At 40.5% G+C, this 16,873-nt stretch overlaps 1 protein-coding gene across 1 annotated transcript; it reads left to right on the top strand.

Annotated features, from left to right (window-relative positions):
- The first annotated feature begins 6,147 nt into the window (after positions 1-6,147).
- Positions 6,148-7,913, top strand: LOC5578904 (trafficking protein particle complex subunit 12). Its single transcript, XM_001664063.2, has 2 exons — positions 6,148-6,358; positions 6,416-7,913. The coding sequence occupies exons 1-2, from the start codon at positions 6,271-6,273 to the stop codon at positions 7,756-7,758; spliced, it is 1,431 nt and encodes a 476-aa protein (XP_001664113.2). The 5' UTR covers positions 6,148-6,270; the 3' UTR covers positions 7,759-7,913.
- The last annotated feature ends 8,960 nt before the right edge of the window (positions 7,914-16,873 follow it).

Below are 16,873 nucleotides of genomic sequence, written 5' to 3'. Positions count from 1 at the left end.
CAAAGGCATCAATCTGCAAAAACAATGAACAATCTGCTAGTACACAAAGCTCAGGGTTTATTCACAAATTTCATAACGCCAAAAATAGCCATTTCTGACACCTGTCCACCCTCTCGCAACACTTTTTGTATGAACATTTTACAAATTTTGTATGAGCCGTTACAGCGCGAAGACACCTACCCACCCCCTTCTGCGTTATGAAATTTAAGAATGGGTCCTAAAACAGAGTTTGCACTGTCGTTTGATGTTTCTTTAGGGGTTTATTCACAAATTTCATAACGCCAAAAATGGCCATTTTTGACACTCACCCCCTCGTAACACTTTTTGTATGAACATTTTACATATTTTGTATGAGCCGTTACAGCACGAGGACACCCACCCACCCCCTTCAGCGTTATGAAATTTGTGAATGGGCCCTGGCAAGATTTGCACAGAGAAATCATATTATCTGAAAAAATAAGTTCTTATAACTCAAATTCGAGTCGACTGCATTTAGATTTTACCCACGGTTGGGTTGTTTTACCACTCTTCGAAAGCTAACGCTGGGTGGAAATGTTTTGGCACTGAGATAGTTTTTCGCTGTTGTCAAACGAAAACTGCCTACTGAGAGCTATATGTCATTTAAACCAAATCCGGGTTATCTCATGGAACAGCGGTAAAAAGTACTCAAATTTAAGTTGATTTGTGGCTCCGTGTGCGCCTTCAAAGTTTTGGCACAGACAAGGGTTTATTCACAAATTTCATAACGTCAAAAATGGTTATTTTTGACACCCACCCACCCCGTCGTAACACTTTTTGTATGAACATTTTACAAATTTTGTATGAGCCGTTAAAGCACCAGGACACCTACCCACCCCCTTAAGCGTTATGAAATTTGTGAATGGGCCCCAAATAGACATATTGTCGCACCGCCACCAAACCGGATCGCGCCAGTGAGACTCGCGACGCGCCCCAACTCGCCGCATTTTGAAATCAGTTTTTCAGTGTGGCGCTGCATTCTAACGATTTTTATGAACACAGCGCACTATTCACAATATATTAGCTGCGACGCTCGGGGCTCGAGAAAACGATAATTTTAAATAAATGTTGGTCTTGATTTCTAGCAGATACATAATAATAGTTAGAACAACAATTGATTTTTTCTTTTCAACTGAGTATCGGATACCCCCGTCGATTTGACCACATTTAATCTGAGTATTTTTAATTTGTACCTTTCTAATTTGCACATCGTACAGATTAAAAATGGTTCAAACTTCATTTAGCTCATGGAACGTAGTGAAGTGAAATGGAATGATGTGGAACGGAACGCAGAATCAAAACAAAACAAACCAGAAACACGGCTCTAGAGTTAAAAATGTAGGGGTGCACGGTATTGCCAAAGACACAATAAAGACCTCCATGTCCCTTGCAGTTGCCCAAAATTTTATGGTTCATAAGGTAATCTAGAATGCCGTGCAAAGTGTACTGCAATCTGTCAAACTTGGGTACCTTTTGCACTACCGAGGGACCAAATGCAGTACTAGAAGTGGTACCAAATCTGAGCCCGAGTGGGACGGACCTGGTATTGCGATCATACTGGATCAGCTGTCAAAATTGTTGGAGAGCATGTACATCACACACCCTGTAGTGGAGGTGTCTGGAGGTAAACATATTGTAAGATAGAGGTAAGAGTAGGAAATTGTAATATATTGCTGTTTGGGTTTGACGTGTAAATCCAGTCTAACTGAGCTTCAAATGCGGTAACACAAAGTAAAGGCCCAAACCCAATGATAACGGAACGGCAACGGAAAGCGGAACCGGTTCGCCAGCATGAACTATACCATGCTTGTCGACTCAGCGTTGGATCACTTTCATTCGCTGACAGTTCAGTCCTGATCGTGTGATTCATGCTTGAGAACCGGTTCCGCATTCCGTTGCCGTTCCGCTATCATTGCGTTTGAGCCTTAACCAAAGGATAATTAGCAACCATGATCCACACTCAGAAATAAAAATAGTTACAGAATTACTTAAGTTTATGCATTAATGACTATTTTCTATCTGCCTCTCTTTCATTCTGCTGTGAATTTCTACACTAAATGTCATTTCGCCTGGGTTGAAGCTTAGCGATGCATTTCAAACGCACACAGCAATATACCCAGACAGTGAATAAAAGAGAGATGACGACGTGGTACACTGAAACAAGCGGTGCAGTAATGAGAACCATGAACGTGTTTTTAAATTTACTATTCCAACCACGATTGAGCTATCATGAACGCTTTTTATTTGCGTTTTGTTGCCTCTCAATCCAACCGCGTCGATAGCCGAGCGGCTAGCGTTCGCGCTTGGCAATCGCCAGATCCTCGGTTCGATTCTGGTCTGCTGCAAGTGTTTAACCATGATATAGTAATTTTTACTATACAAATGGTGCCATGGTAAAATTGAATGCACAAAATATTCTACATAAATGCGAATTTAGTCTGCACAAATCAAGTGGCGTTGTGTATTTAATTTAACCCTCTGATATAGTATTTTCAACCGCAACGCTGTTCTCAGTGTAGCAATATCAGTCAGTAGCCTGGGTTTATTATGGAGATTTAAAAAATTTAAAAACAAAAAAAGTTTACGCGGCAACCTGGAATTGAACCAAGAACCTTATGATCGCTCGCATTGCAATAATCGTTTCATAAGGCAAAATGTATGAATTTCGATAGTCCAGTTCGCTGCGTGTAAGTTAATTCAGCTTTTTATTGTGCATTCAGATTAACTTTAGACCGAAGTTTATAAGAGAAATGAAATATCACCAACAAAAGTTCGCCGAAGTTCGGCGTCGGCATTCTACCGAAGTGCTATGCCGACAAAGGCTATCTTTATGCGTCGGCGAATCACTACACAGCCAATTCAGATTACCGACCCCAGTAAAGTTTTACTGGGTTTTGGAACTACGGTTTTTCGGTAATTTTCACGATTACCGAAAAAACCCAGTAAACCAAAATATGCTTTGATTGATGAAAATTACTGACTTAAGCTAGGTATGCTGTTCAGCTCAAGAAACGTAAGAATTTCTGCGGAAAGAAATGGTCAAGAAATTTTCTACAGTGAGCCCCATTTGAATTGGGTCCTAAAGCCCTGTCCCAATTTTAGTGCCAAACGCTTAAGCTTAGGCCAAAAACACATGTTTACTCAATTTTTCTCAATTTTTTTTTTAGATTTTGTCACATCCTTTGGCTCAAACTCAAATTTTGGGTGTATTTTGTTTTCCGTGTGCCTTACGAAATGTCAGATAGGAACAGGGATGCCAAGTCAATTTTTAAAAAATCTGGAAGATTTTGAAAATTTGTCTGGAAAAGTCTTGATCGCATATGTCGTATATGGAGAACCTTACAAATTATTTACAAAACCTTACAAATTCATTTAAAATTTTATCTGGATCTTCCAGATTTTTGTAAAATGGGGCCTCAAAAATCTGGAATATTCCAGACAAATCTGGAAGGTTGGCAACGCTGGATAGGAACAACCCCAGTAGTCGAACTAAAACCCCTGTGGTGTTTTTGTCGACTAAGCGAACGTCAAACATGATCAAAAGTGTCAAGGTTCATTTATGGACCAACTTTTTGAATTAATGATTAAACATGATATAGCCATTATTTGAGCGGGAAAAATTGCTAAAGTAGTTACAGTAACATGCTTTTTCGTGTTATTAAATAAAAACAAGATTTCATTACAAATTTTAGCACCCAATTGACATTTCTTTTCAACTGCGTACTGCGATCAAAGAAAAATACTCTTTTTAAGCATTTCTTGCAAGAAATTTCCCACGCATCGAGATAGGCAAGTACTTTTCTGTTAAAGTGCATACTTCCCATTAGTCAGTATAATTGTAAAGCGTTTTTACTGGCTTTCCAGTTTCCCATGCTTCATGCTTTGCTTCTCCGGATACTTTTTTTTTTCAGAAATCAATACAAATTAAACCCCAATCGAAATGGACATGGACATCGACATGCATTCTTCGTGAGAATAAACATCTACGGTATGCTCAGTGGAAGTAGTCGAAAAATGTGTGACAAAATCATTACTTGGTTGGTTTACATACAAGAGGCAAACTCAATGATGCAGATGAATTTACCTCTTGTATGGAAACCAACCGAATTTACCAACGTAAGCAGTTAAATCGTGCTGAGCCTTTTTGGTTGCTTAAAATGGGTGAGTTTCTCACTAAATTTCGACTACTTACCACGAGAAAGCGCAAAATAGGTGCAGGAAAAGTTTGGTTGCCAAAGCCGTGTCTCCCGGCGCCGGACGATTTTACAGCAGGAGATTCTCATTTGACACTTTCCCGCATGCGCATCAGTTTGTTTTGATTTGATTTTGACGACAAGTCAGTAAAAAACATCAACTACTGAATAGTCGGTAATTGTTTTTACTGACTTTTCGGCCTGTTCGGTAATGTTGCAAAATTGTGTCTGACAGCTACCGTAGTTCAGTAAAAAGTAAAAAATATTACTGATCGTCAGAAGTTTTCAATCAAAAAGTTAAAAGTTTGGTATTTTTTAACCACAGGGGTTTTAGTTCGACCACTGGGGTTGTTCCTATCTGACATTTCGTAAGGGACACGGAAAACAAAATACACCCATAATTTGAGTTCAAGCCAAAGGATGCGACAAAATCTAATAAAAATGTTTTTGGGCTTAAACCAACGGAAAACATTAGAAAATTGAGTAAACATGTGTTTTTGGCCTAAACTTAAGCGTTTGGCACTAAAATTGGGACAGGGCTTTAGGACCCAATTGTCACTCAAATTGTCAATACGAGCGCTAATAGTGGTTATCATGTCCAATGGTATGGGTGCTCTAGTGTAGATGTAGTTGTGAACCTTTGAGGAAAACAATATGCACTCTGTCTCAAACAACACCTAGAATCCAGGTATAAATTTTCCAAATTGGGTAATTTTCCCATATGCATTTTGATGAGTCTGGAAAGCGTGTGCAAGTTTCTTCGAGGAAAACAAAAACAAACTATGTATGACGTATGCTAGTCTACATGTGTTCAAATGTTACTAACCTCTATGGCTGCCGCAAACAGGCATGCTTTTTGGAAGGGATTAAACGATTTGACGTTTAGCTTGGGTCCGTTCAATAGAAACGACCCAAGCCAAACCTCAAATCCACATGTCCCTACCAGAAAATGAGTCTGTTTGTGGCAGCCAATACCCGGATAAAAACGTACCATTCAGTGAATGGAATAAACCATTAATGTACAATATAACGTATTGGATACAATACAGCGTATTGTAATTGAATGTCGAAGCAACATGATTCTTGTTTGAATATACAATTCAAAAACAATATAATATATTGTACCAGAACACTGTATTGTTTTTTATTGGTTTTATACCTTACAATTTTGGTCAAATTCCTATTTTCGCGCGAAACAACTGTTGCTTTTTTCTGTGTAGCTTGTCTGAAAGAAGTAAACAAAACAAGTTCAGAAAGCAAGAAATGTTGGGTGAAAAATATTCAAAAAGTAAAAATAAGTAGTTTTGTAGAAGTCACTTGACATTAGCTGTAACGACGAATGCAACCATGATAAATATCTTTACTTCTATAGGAGTTAAATTATTTTACTACTATTGGCACGAATATCCGGTAAGTTGGGAGACAATCCATTCAAAATACATATTTTATGCTTTTCACCACTAATTGAAATACAGCTCGTTGAATTGTTTTTGTATTGTACAACAATACACGAATTGCTAATCAAGACAATACATGAACAATATATCGTATTGTATGTTCAAAATGTATGTATGAGTAAATATCTATATTTGTATTGTTACGATACTTAACCACCCATACATTATATTGGCAAAATCTCATATACAATACAGTGAACTGTTCAAAACAATATATTGTACTGTAATTGTATTGTCATTTTACAATATACTGTATTGTATTTCCAATATATTGAATGATACTGTTTCAATACGTTATATTGTTTTTGTATTGTATTTTTTATCCGGGTAGCGCTTTTAAAAACCTGGATACAACAATAAAATTAAGACAGGGCTTTAGGACCCTATTGGTCGGTTTCTAAAGATTTCTGGTCACCCTGTCCAGCCTGGCATATGAAATTCACCACCAGGGTTAGAGCACTATTTTTGTTTTGAACTTTTGACAGAAAACATCAGATTCGTTCCAAATTTTCGTCACTTTCTACTCTCAGACGTCCTGAAATTTATTAAATTTGTTTTAATAAGGTTTTTAGTCGAAAAGCGCCGCATAATATTATTGTAGGATGGCAGATAACAAGAATGAACCGAGCTTGAGCCAGTATTTTGCAAACGATCCCCCCAGTTTTTTCGATCAGGTTGCTGGAAAGGATGGTAAGTCTACCCACAAGACTTGCTCCGAAAGTTAAATAATGTTTCCATGTTTTGCAGCGAAATCATCTGCCCCAATTCCCCAAGCATACGCTTCGTATGACTTCCTGCAGGCTTCGTCTGCGAATGATGCGAAATCCAACATCCCAGACAGCGTTCGAGATCTGTGGGAGTTGCCTGTTTTGGAACCGGGTGTGTCCCCGTCGCTCACCATGCCTGGAGTGAGTGTGGCCACCGATTTGAATGACCCGGTTCAGGAAGCCGTGAGTGTCCTGGTGGATCCTGTTGAAGCCCAGCATAGAAAAATCTTGTCGCCAGACGATGTCACGCAGGACGAGCGCGGATTGAGGGAACTGATTGAGCACGGATGCTTCCGTTCGGCGGTCAATCTTACGGCCCGGTTGCTATTCATCAAACAACAGGGTTTTGGCCGGGCTGGGTATACGGTCAAACATTCACCCAATTCCTTGCAACTGTGGTTCACGCGGTTGGCACTACTGGTGAAGCTGGGACAGTTCGAAATAGCTCGTGTCGAGGCGGAGCCGTTTGGATCGCTGAACAAACCGGATGTGTTCTATGAATTCTACCATCCGGATATGCATTCGGACAAAAAGGGATCGATGGCTTCGTTTTCTTTCAGGCTACTGTTGGCCGAACTACCAATCTATCTGGGGTCTCCAAGAGTGGCGTTGGACCGATTGACGGAAATGATGGCTGTTGCCAGTCAAATCAGGAGCTATTTTGAAAAACTACCGGATAGTGAAGCCAATAAAGGATCGGCACGGTTTTGGCATTCACGTGAGAAACGTATTCTACATTCCATTGTTAACTGTTCGCTACTGGTAAAGGATTTCAGTCTGACTGATCAGCTGATTCGACGATTGGTCGATGATCTAACGGCTACCATAGACGAGAAGCGATCGTTGCTATCTGCATGGGGCCGAATCCGACTGCAATGCGGAGACATCTATGGAGCTGAGAAGAAATTCTCCGAAGCGAAACGTTTGCGCGACGGTGATCAAACTCCTCAACCGGATCTGCGGGATTTGGTGGATCGTGGTTTACTAGCGGTAGCACAGAACGATTTCCAAAGCGCTTTCGAGTTGTTCCAGAAAGCATCTGCACTGGATCCGAACAACACGATGTTGTACAATAATATGGGCGTCTGTCTACTCTATTCGGGGAAGCTGAAGGAAGCGATTAAAATGTTCGAAGGTGCCGTCCAGAGAAATCCCAAGCAAGCACTGAACGAGTCACTGTTGGTCAACCTGTCTACGTTGTACGAACTGGAGTCGAACAATGCCAAAGATAAAAAGATTGGGCTCCTCAAACTGGTCAACAAGCACCGGGCGGATCTGAGCGTGGGCTTAGATGTCTGTCTGAAGCTGCAGATCATTGCTTGAAGCGCTGAGTTTCAATCGACGAATAAAAGACGAATAGTATAGTTATGGAGGTCAGATATATTTGTCTGAAAAGTAGAGGAATTATTTTAAAATATCTATTGACTTATGTGATCTATAAAATTAGTAAAATAATAAAATAATTACAATTACCTAAACGCCATCTATTTAACTGTAACTCTATTTGTGAACAGCAGCCTGTATACTTCTTTGATCACTTTTTACTTCGACTAGATGTTAATTGTTTTACTCTGACTGACTGGGGCGCCTCCATGATTAACTTCAGCATGACGGGCTTCTCTCAAATTGTCAATCGAATGATTCACTTTTGCATGGGGGGTTTTCTTGATCAAATTGCCTGAAATTTTACAATAAAAATCACTCCGATACGGCGCACATTATGGCCAAAAATTAGCACAATAGCTTTTCAATAACACCTTTGCCGAAGTGCATCGAAAATGCCCAACAAAAGGGTCCGGCTCCCTATCCTGTTTCTAATCTCTATTCTTCATGCTTGAATCTACTTTGGGAAATATCAAAATATTGTCATCAGTGCGGTAGCGTGCGGCCAGGTTGGCACCCGCCAAGAGCGCCAGCTTTTATGGGGGGCCAAAATGCACGACGCTCTTGGAAAAAAAAAATGGAAGAGACATATTAAATAAGATTGCATCCTTAGTTACAATTTCAATTTTTACAAAATCGTAAAACAAATTTTCAAAGAAAATTGATCAAAAATTTTAAACAGAAATCTAAAAAATGCTTAACAAGTTTCGGATGGACAATTGGATTCCCAGATTTTAACATAACTGTGAACAGGATTTATGTGAAATTTGGCTCACAGAATTATCTATAAAAATGTCTTAGAATACGAAACATAACTCTCACAGCAAATCCTAAGCAGGACTACATCACAATCCAAGGTGGGGTTTGGGCAGAATAGTTTGAACATGTTTTCGTGAGGTTTAATTTTCAAATAATTGGAACCTGCCAATCCAATCTAGAAATTCTCTCAGAATCCTAAACAGATTTAAAGAGAATTTCATAACAGTAATAACCAAACGTGAGTTATAAGCTGTAAATTTAGGTATTGTTCGAGTGTAACGTCACATCGACGAACCCCTCAGTGTGAATGAAAGGCAACGGAAAGCCGATGACAAATTAGCTAACGAAGAATAGTACAAAATACGGCGGCTTAAGTTTGTCCATGTCCAAGTCCTTGTTTAAAACTATAAGTTTATTGATGTCTGCCAATACCACACAGAACACGATTATGGAATTTTCAATTATTTTCATAGAAAAAAATATTCCTTAACACAAAAACCTTCACAACATGCAATTCGACAATAGTTAAGACAAACAACGTTCATTTACATAGGTTGCATTGATTTCTGTGCTCTATTAGAGGGAAATAAAATCGTGTGACACAGTGATCAATTTCACCCTACTGATCATTTTCACCCGAATTTACGGTAATTGAAAATAGATTAAATGGTTTTTTCTTCATGTTTTGATGACTTTTTGTGGAACACATTATGTTAATCAATTGACGCATGACGCATCAATTCTTCAATCTGCGTAATTTGGCGCACTGTTCCTTATTTGACGCACTGAAAAATAATAGCTAAAGTTCGAAATATACAAAAAATACTAAAACTTTTCAATAGCATAATTAACTGAAATAAGCGCTTTAGAGTGAACATAAAAGTTGAAACTTTTAGAAAAAGTTTTGAATGACGTCACTCGGAACTACTTTTTGCTGTGTGTCCTGTTAAAGTGTTGAAAATAAAACCGGCGATTGATTTAATGTATTTTCGTCGTGATCTCAAATAATGGAAAGTTTAAAAACTACGTTACGCTGGAACGGAAAGGGAAGTTGCAAAAAATACGAAAAAATGATTGAAAACTAGAACAAAAACAACCGGTTCCAAAAATGGCCGTTTGAGAAATTTCATTGATTATAATGTTGGGCAGAGGTGGACACACCACAACTCAGAACAGGGTCACCGAAGCGGAACGCGGAACCAGGATTTCGGTAGGAAAGAACACAACTACAAATCAACTACTGTACGCAAGAGAACTTTAATAAACACACGTCTGTACGGATTGAACATCACATTAGGGCGATGACATACAGCAGGAGTAGAGAAGGGATAAAGGGGGAGAAGAGAAAAGAGTCAAAGCTCTCTCAATGCAAACTATATGGAAAACGCGCTTACTGAAGAGCGGCACGAGGAAGAACACTCAGAGGAAAAAACACACCCGAGGGCTTTCTCAGCAGCGAACAAGAGAAACACCTTTCTGCTTTGGAAGTTCAACTAGTAGTGATATTTATTCATCATCAATAACAGTTACAGGGTTGCCAGAAGGGCTGTTATGTCAAGGTAAATAGAATGAAGGGGAATCGGTTGGGTCATACACTGTTAATACCCCCCTTCAAGCCGATAACCCTAGTAGGCTTCGCAGCTTTTCATATTGTGGTCTCGGTAGTCCCTTAGTCATTATGTCGGCCAATTGGTCTTCCGATGCCACGTACTCTAACTGGATGGTTCTTCTCTGGATCTCTTCACGTACGAAATGGAATCGTACGTCAACGTGCTTCAGCCGCTTTGTAGGCTTGTCTTCTTCAGCAATACTGATGCACGCTTGATTATCTTCACGAATTGTGACTGGCTCAGAAACATCGACGTTGAAGTCCTTCAGCAGCATTCGCAGCCACAGCGCTTCTTTCACAGCTACGCCCAAGGAGACGTACTCTGCCTCGGCAGACGATAACGCCACAGTCTTCTGCTTCTGCGTTGACCAGGATACGTTTGCTTGGTAAACACGAAACACGTACCCCGATGTTGATTTCCTGTCACAAATGTTGCTCGCCCAATCCGAATCGGCAAATCCATCGATTGTATCGCACTTATCATTTCGTCTGTACACCAGCTTTAGGTCCAAAGTTCCTTTAATGTATCGCAGGATACGTTTGGCGTGATTTCAATGATCGTCGCTAGCACAAGTTTGGAATGCACTGAAATAATTAACAGCGGCGCACAAATCCGGCCTGGACATCACGGTAACGTAAGTAAGGCAACCGATTAATTCTCTGTAGGGTTGCTTAGTGTACTTGGACGGATCGTTACACTTCTCAAGTTTGACGCCCGATGCCAGCGGTGTTTGCTTCGGCTTGCAGTCAGCCATGCCGAAACGAGCTAGGAGATTTTCCAAATATTTCCGCTGACTGATTAGCAGAACGCCTTCATTTTTACGCCTATCTATCGTTAAGCCCAAAAACGTGCTGATCTCATTCATGTCACTCATATCAAACTCGTCCTTCAATTTTGCCTTTAAATCTCGAATCGTATCCACAGAGCGACTAGCGATCACAATGTCGTCTACATATATGATCAAATATACTTCCTCTCCGGAAACAGTTGTGGTATACAAACAGTTATCGACTCTACTGCGCTTGAAGCCAATGCTTGTTATGAAATCATGAAATCTGGAATTCCAGGCACGGGATGCCTGTTTCAAGCCGTAAATTGACTTCTGCAGCTTGGCAACCAGGTTTCCAGCACCGAATTCCTCCGGTAGGCGCATGTATATTTCTTGCTCTAGCACACCATTGAGAAATGCAGTCTTCACGTCGAGCTGGTGAAGATGCATTCCTTTCTGGTTAGCGATGGCCAGCAATACACGCAACGTCGTGTGCTTGGCCACTGGCGCATAGGTACTCTCGTAATCAAAACCTTTGCGTTGAGAGAAACCTCTGGCAACAAGTCTTGCCTTGAACCGTTCGGCTCCGCTTGCATCATTGCGCTTAATTTTGAATATCCATTTACTGTCAATGATATTCTTACCTGGGGGTGGCGTAGCAAGAATCCAAGTTTTGTTCTTGATGAGAGACTCCTTTTCATCGGAAATTGCCGCTTGCCATTGCGGCCAATCTGACCGCTGCTTAAGACCGTTCACTGTAGTTGGCAGATCTTCAACGAAGCTTTCAGCACACATTGCAGTTTCACACAATTCGTAACAATCATGCCATACTGGCGCACGCCTTTCTCGACCACTACGACGCACTGACGGTTGCTGCTCCTCATCAGACTGTTCCGCTCCTGACGCTTCTTCATGTTCACTTAACAATTCATTTTCTCGCTCATCTGGAGCTCCACTACTTCGTTCGATCTTTTCTCCAAGCACTACTTCCTTTTTCTTCTGAACGCTAGGTTCCACTTCAAGCTTTCCACCGAACATGGTGGATTCATCGAACACCACATCTCTGCCCATCACTATCTTCTTCCGATCGTCATCCCATAGTCGATACCCATTCACTGTGTACCCGATGTGGTACATTTTCTTGCACTTGGGGTCCAACTTCGACCTGAGCTGTTTCGGAACATGCAGATACGCGACACTTCCGAAAATCTTCAACCTTGACACGTCCGGTTTTCGACCAGTCCAAAGTTCATACGGAGTTTTCTTCTCTGTCACCGCCGAAGTTGGACACCGATTGGTCAGGTACGTAGCGGTGTAAACGGCTTCACCCCACATCTCCTTACCAAATCCGCTCTCCGCCAACAGTGCCCTAGCCCGTTCCATCAGCGTACGGTTCATCCTTTCGGATACACCGTTTTGCTCCGGCGTGTAGGGAACCGTCAACTCCATGGAGATCCCTTTGTTCCGGCAAAACTTGCGCATTTCTTCGCTCACGTATTCGCCACCGTTATCTGTGCGAAGCCGCGCAATTCTGCTGCCGAAATGAGCCGTGACAAGAGCCTCGTACTCTCGAAAGCAATCAATCACTTCGTCCTTCGTGGACATCAAATATATGATCGCGAAATGCGAAAAATCGTCAATAAAGGATACAAAGAATCTCTTACCGTTCCAGGTGCACGGCGTCATCGGCCCACATACATCACTATGTATTAGTTCCAGCGGCCGCGACGAGCGCCTTTCTTCTCCAGAAGTAAACGGTAGCTTCACTATCTTCCCAGACAAACACGGTTCACATGTAACTGTTTCCGAGTCAAAGTCCGTGAGCTTCAGTCCATCAACCATCTCGCACTTCACCAGTTCACGCAAACTGTCACAGCCGACGTGGCCGAACCTCTGGTGCCAAAGCACTGCATAGCGTGACACTTTTCCAGAAATCATGGCTGACCCCATTTCACTTCGTTTACAGAAGATATCGAGCTCATACAATTTGCCATTCAATCTGCCAAAGGCAACCACTGCACCATTCTTCTTCACTTCGGCTTTTCCTTCTTCAAAACACACTTGAAGACCAGCTTTCGCAATTCGCTTTACCGAAAATAGGTTGCAACTTAACCCCGGCAGGTAGAGACCGTTTTTCGCTTCGCACTTTCTCACTGTGTCATCAACAACCGTGTACATAATCACATCACCGCAATACTCTGCCAACAGTTTCTGTCCGTTTGCCACAACGATTTCAATCGGACGCTCCAACCGTCGCATCACCGAAAAATACCGCGAATCGCACAACATGTGATCGGTTGCCCCTGAGTCTAAAAACCAACCGACACGCACTAAGTCTTCATCACCGGCAGCCATGAAAGCAATCTCCGGTCGATCTTCTTGTGCACCAACGTGTGCTTTCTGCCGATATGCATCGCTTTTCGGTTTCGGCGCTTTGTTTTGATTATTCACTTTTTGCTTCTCACTCTCGCGATCGAATTCTCGGCAATTTGCCTTTTTGTGCCCGAACTTCCCGCACTGATAGCACTTCAGCTTCTTCTTGTTGTGCTTACTCGCCATTGCCACACCGTCAACACCACCACCACTTGCTTCTTCACATGCTTCTGAATTACGCCGCTTCAAATCAACGTCCAATAGCCTCTTCTTAACGAAGTCCATCGTGACGCCATCGGGTAGCGTTTCAATCGCCGTCACGACCGAATCGAACGATGGGGGAAGTGTCAAAAGCAAATGACACACAGCGTCTGATTCTTCGACGGTCGCTCCGCTTCCCTTCAGCTCGCGTATCAACTTGTCGAATCGCAAGAGATGCTCCGACATCCGGCAAACTCCCTCTACGTACCGCAACGTGAGGAGCTGCTTGCGGAGATACAGTTGGCCAGCCACACCGCGACGTTCGAAAACGTTTTTGAGTGTGCTCCAAATCTGCTTCGGCGTTCGGCAATCCTTAATCAGCTCTAACTGGTTATCGTCGATCGCTTGAACAATAAACGATTTGCACTTCTTTTCACACGTTTTTCGCTCGGAGAACTTTTTCTCTTTGTCACTTTTCACAGCGGCCGTATCCTCCGCTTCCACTTGCAGCTCTGGGACCTCTTCCGCGTCGCGCACTAAACAATCCAGAAGATCGTGCATATCTAGCACCGTCTCCATTCTAAATTTCCAGTTATGGAAATTATTCCCGTCGAACGCGAACACTTTCGATTTGTCTTCCATGCTGGGCCCATAACCTGAAGAGCGGCACGAGGAAGAACACTCAGAGGAAAAAACACACCCGAGGGCTTTCTCAGCAGCGAACAAGAGAAACACCTTTCTGCTTTGGAAGTTCAACTAGTAGTGATATTTATTCATCATCAATAACAGTTACAGGGTTGCCAGAAGGGCTGTTATGTCAAGGTAAATAGAATGAAGGGGAATCGGTTGGGTCATACACTGTTAATACTTACCTGGTATACTGAAGGCGAAGCGAAGAGGTTCAAAGAGTTCTGTGGAGATTATTTGCTGCTTCGACGCGCAAGAACGCTAGTGAACGCTAGAGGAATATGATATGACTGCGCTCGTTTTTGGCGTAAATGGAGCACGGATCAGAACGTTTGCTAGTAAGTTAAATCCACAAATAGGAAAATTTATAATTAAATGAATTAACTTTTGTAACTTATCATTATTACAACTGATTTATTGATAAACTGTTAATCAGTATTTTTGTTTTCTAAATTATTTTATTGCTTTCTCCAGTTGATAACTACTTCAGAACATCTTTTATCATTAAATGTGGTGGAAGAATCCCTACTTTGTATTGCTGGCGTAAATGAAAAACTGTTTTCGAACGAAATGGTATTTGAATATAAACAAGAATAGGAGTGAATAATATTTTGCTTGTTCAGCACTAATCTCTCTTTTAAGTATCTCTGATACTGACATATTACAACACTTAGATTTTTCAACAATTTTATTACAATGATGAATAATTATAATTCGTCAATCATATATTCCTTATTTCTATTTGTCTTATTTCCTGTATATATTTTCCTCATAAATCGAGATAAAAAGATGTCGAAGAATATGATCAGTTGATCATGTGAGCTCAGGCTTTGATCTAAACGTTCAACAGTTTGAACATTCACTCTTGTATAATTTTCAGAGTACTCTTGGCTTTATGTGACTCCATTTTGCTGATTTGAAGAGCAGATTGTTCACTGTCAGATGATTTGACAGCAAATAAAAAGAAATACAGAATGATAATACTGACATCTAAATTCGAAAAAAAATATTCAGGTGGATTTTCATCGAAAATTGAAATTCAAGGTAAAAGCAATATTCTTCGTCCCAACCTCACCTATTTAAAATAATCTATCCAGCAAAATGTGAAACAAACCCAAAACAACGCCATTATGGGTTCCGGGCAATTTGATGGGATAAACCTTAAGTAACTGTTTGTAAAATGCCTCTAAAAACAGGAAATCTTCCAAGAATTCTTGATTACAATTCAATATCAAGCACCAGTTCAATAAAATTTTGTGAAATACCGTCAAACGGGGTAATATTTCGACATGTAACCGAATTGTCGTTTCGTTCAGCATTGAGTTGAATTATTATAAATTATTCTGCCATTTATTGACCTTATGCATACAACAGAAGATTTTGGCGAGGGTTAGGGTATTTTTTTTTTTGCTTTATTATAGAGACTTTCAGCCCTGAGCTGGTTCGTCTCTGGGTTAGGGTATTGTTTGGTTGGTTTGCTAGAGATGAATATCATATTACACGTTGGATTGTATAAAATTAATGTTGAAAAACGTTCCTCGTACCACATAAATGGTAGAATTATATCATTCGAGGCATTTGCTATCAATTACATAACTTAGTAGTGTACAAGTTGACAATATAAAAGTTTTGATAATTTGATGCTTATACACTATAAAAATTCAAAACCTTTTTGGATTCCTCTTGTAGGTTAACTTGCAACATCAATTTAGATTTAAATTTTTGGATATTTCTTGCCGTTTGTCATCGAAAACACATGAAAAGACAAAACAACATATATTTGGTCAGTATCATTAAGATTTTTGTACCTCAATCAATTCAATACACGTTTTGTACTAAATATTAGAAAATTTACATGAATCGCATTGTTATTAGATTTAGTTTTATTTTCTTCATGTAAATAATGAATAATTTTGAAAATCTGTATAAAAATTCACTTTCAAATCTGCCATTCGGAACTTTCTGCATGAAATATGATGACATTTATGTCAAAACACTAAAACGGTCTCTTTTTAAGATGACTTTTGATTTCTGAGAGTAAAGTACCTTTTTCTGATTATTGCCATGCTTTCACTGCAGAATATTATTAAATGATCATAATAACAAAACATAGGTTAAGTTTTTAATAGTGTATTTCAGATAGCACCGTGTGTTGCATGTTACCCCACATTAGGGGTAGCATTAAAAATGCATATTTTCGTCTCTCCTGATCCCAGAAAACCAAATACTGATGAAACTAATACAGTGTGGTATTCTTTACATGGCGATTAGGGTACCAGATGGTTTTTGACTCATCTGAATTCTCAATTTTTTCATCCATATAGCTTTGAAATTGAAAATTGTTTCAAGTTACCCCGTTTGACGGTATCTAGAAATTCTATGCAACACTATGGCTTACGTAAAACAAACTTGCTCCTTGTGGATCACTTTGTCAATGCGGTATAGAAAAAAAACGACAAGACATGTTTGATAAAATCTCAAACTATATTACTTAGTACAGACAGAAGGCGAGGATGTGAAAGAGGAGCGTACGCGTTGAAGGTCGCTCCATGCATGTTGTATGAAAATCGCGCTTACCTGGCATACTGGAGCGATGCGAAGAGGCATGGAAGGTGTGGTCAAGCGTGAAAGCAGTTCGTGTGGTGCTTCGACGCGC

This window comes from Aedes aegypti, chromosome 3, assembly GCF_002204515.2.
Source record: "Aedes aegypti strain LVP_AGWG chromosome 3, AaegL5.0 Primary Assembly, whole genome shotgun sequence".
Classification (NCBI taxonomy): Eukaryota; Metazoa; Arthropoda; class Insecta; order Diptera; family Culicidae; genus Aedes; species Aedes aegypti.
This window is presented reverse-complemented; position numbering and strand designations above follow the sequence as displayed.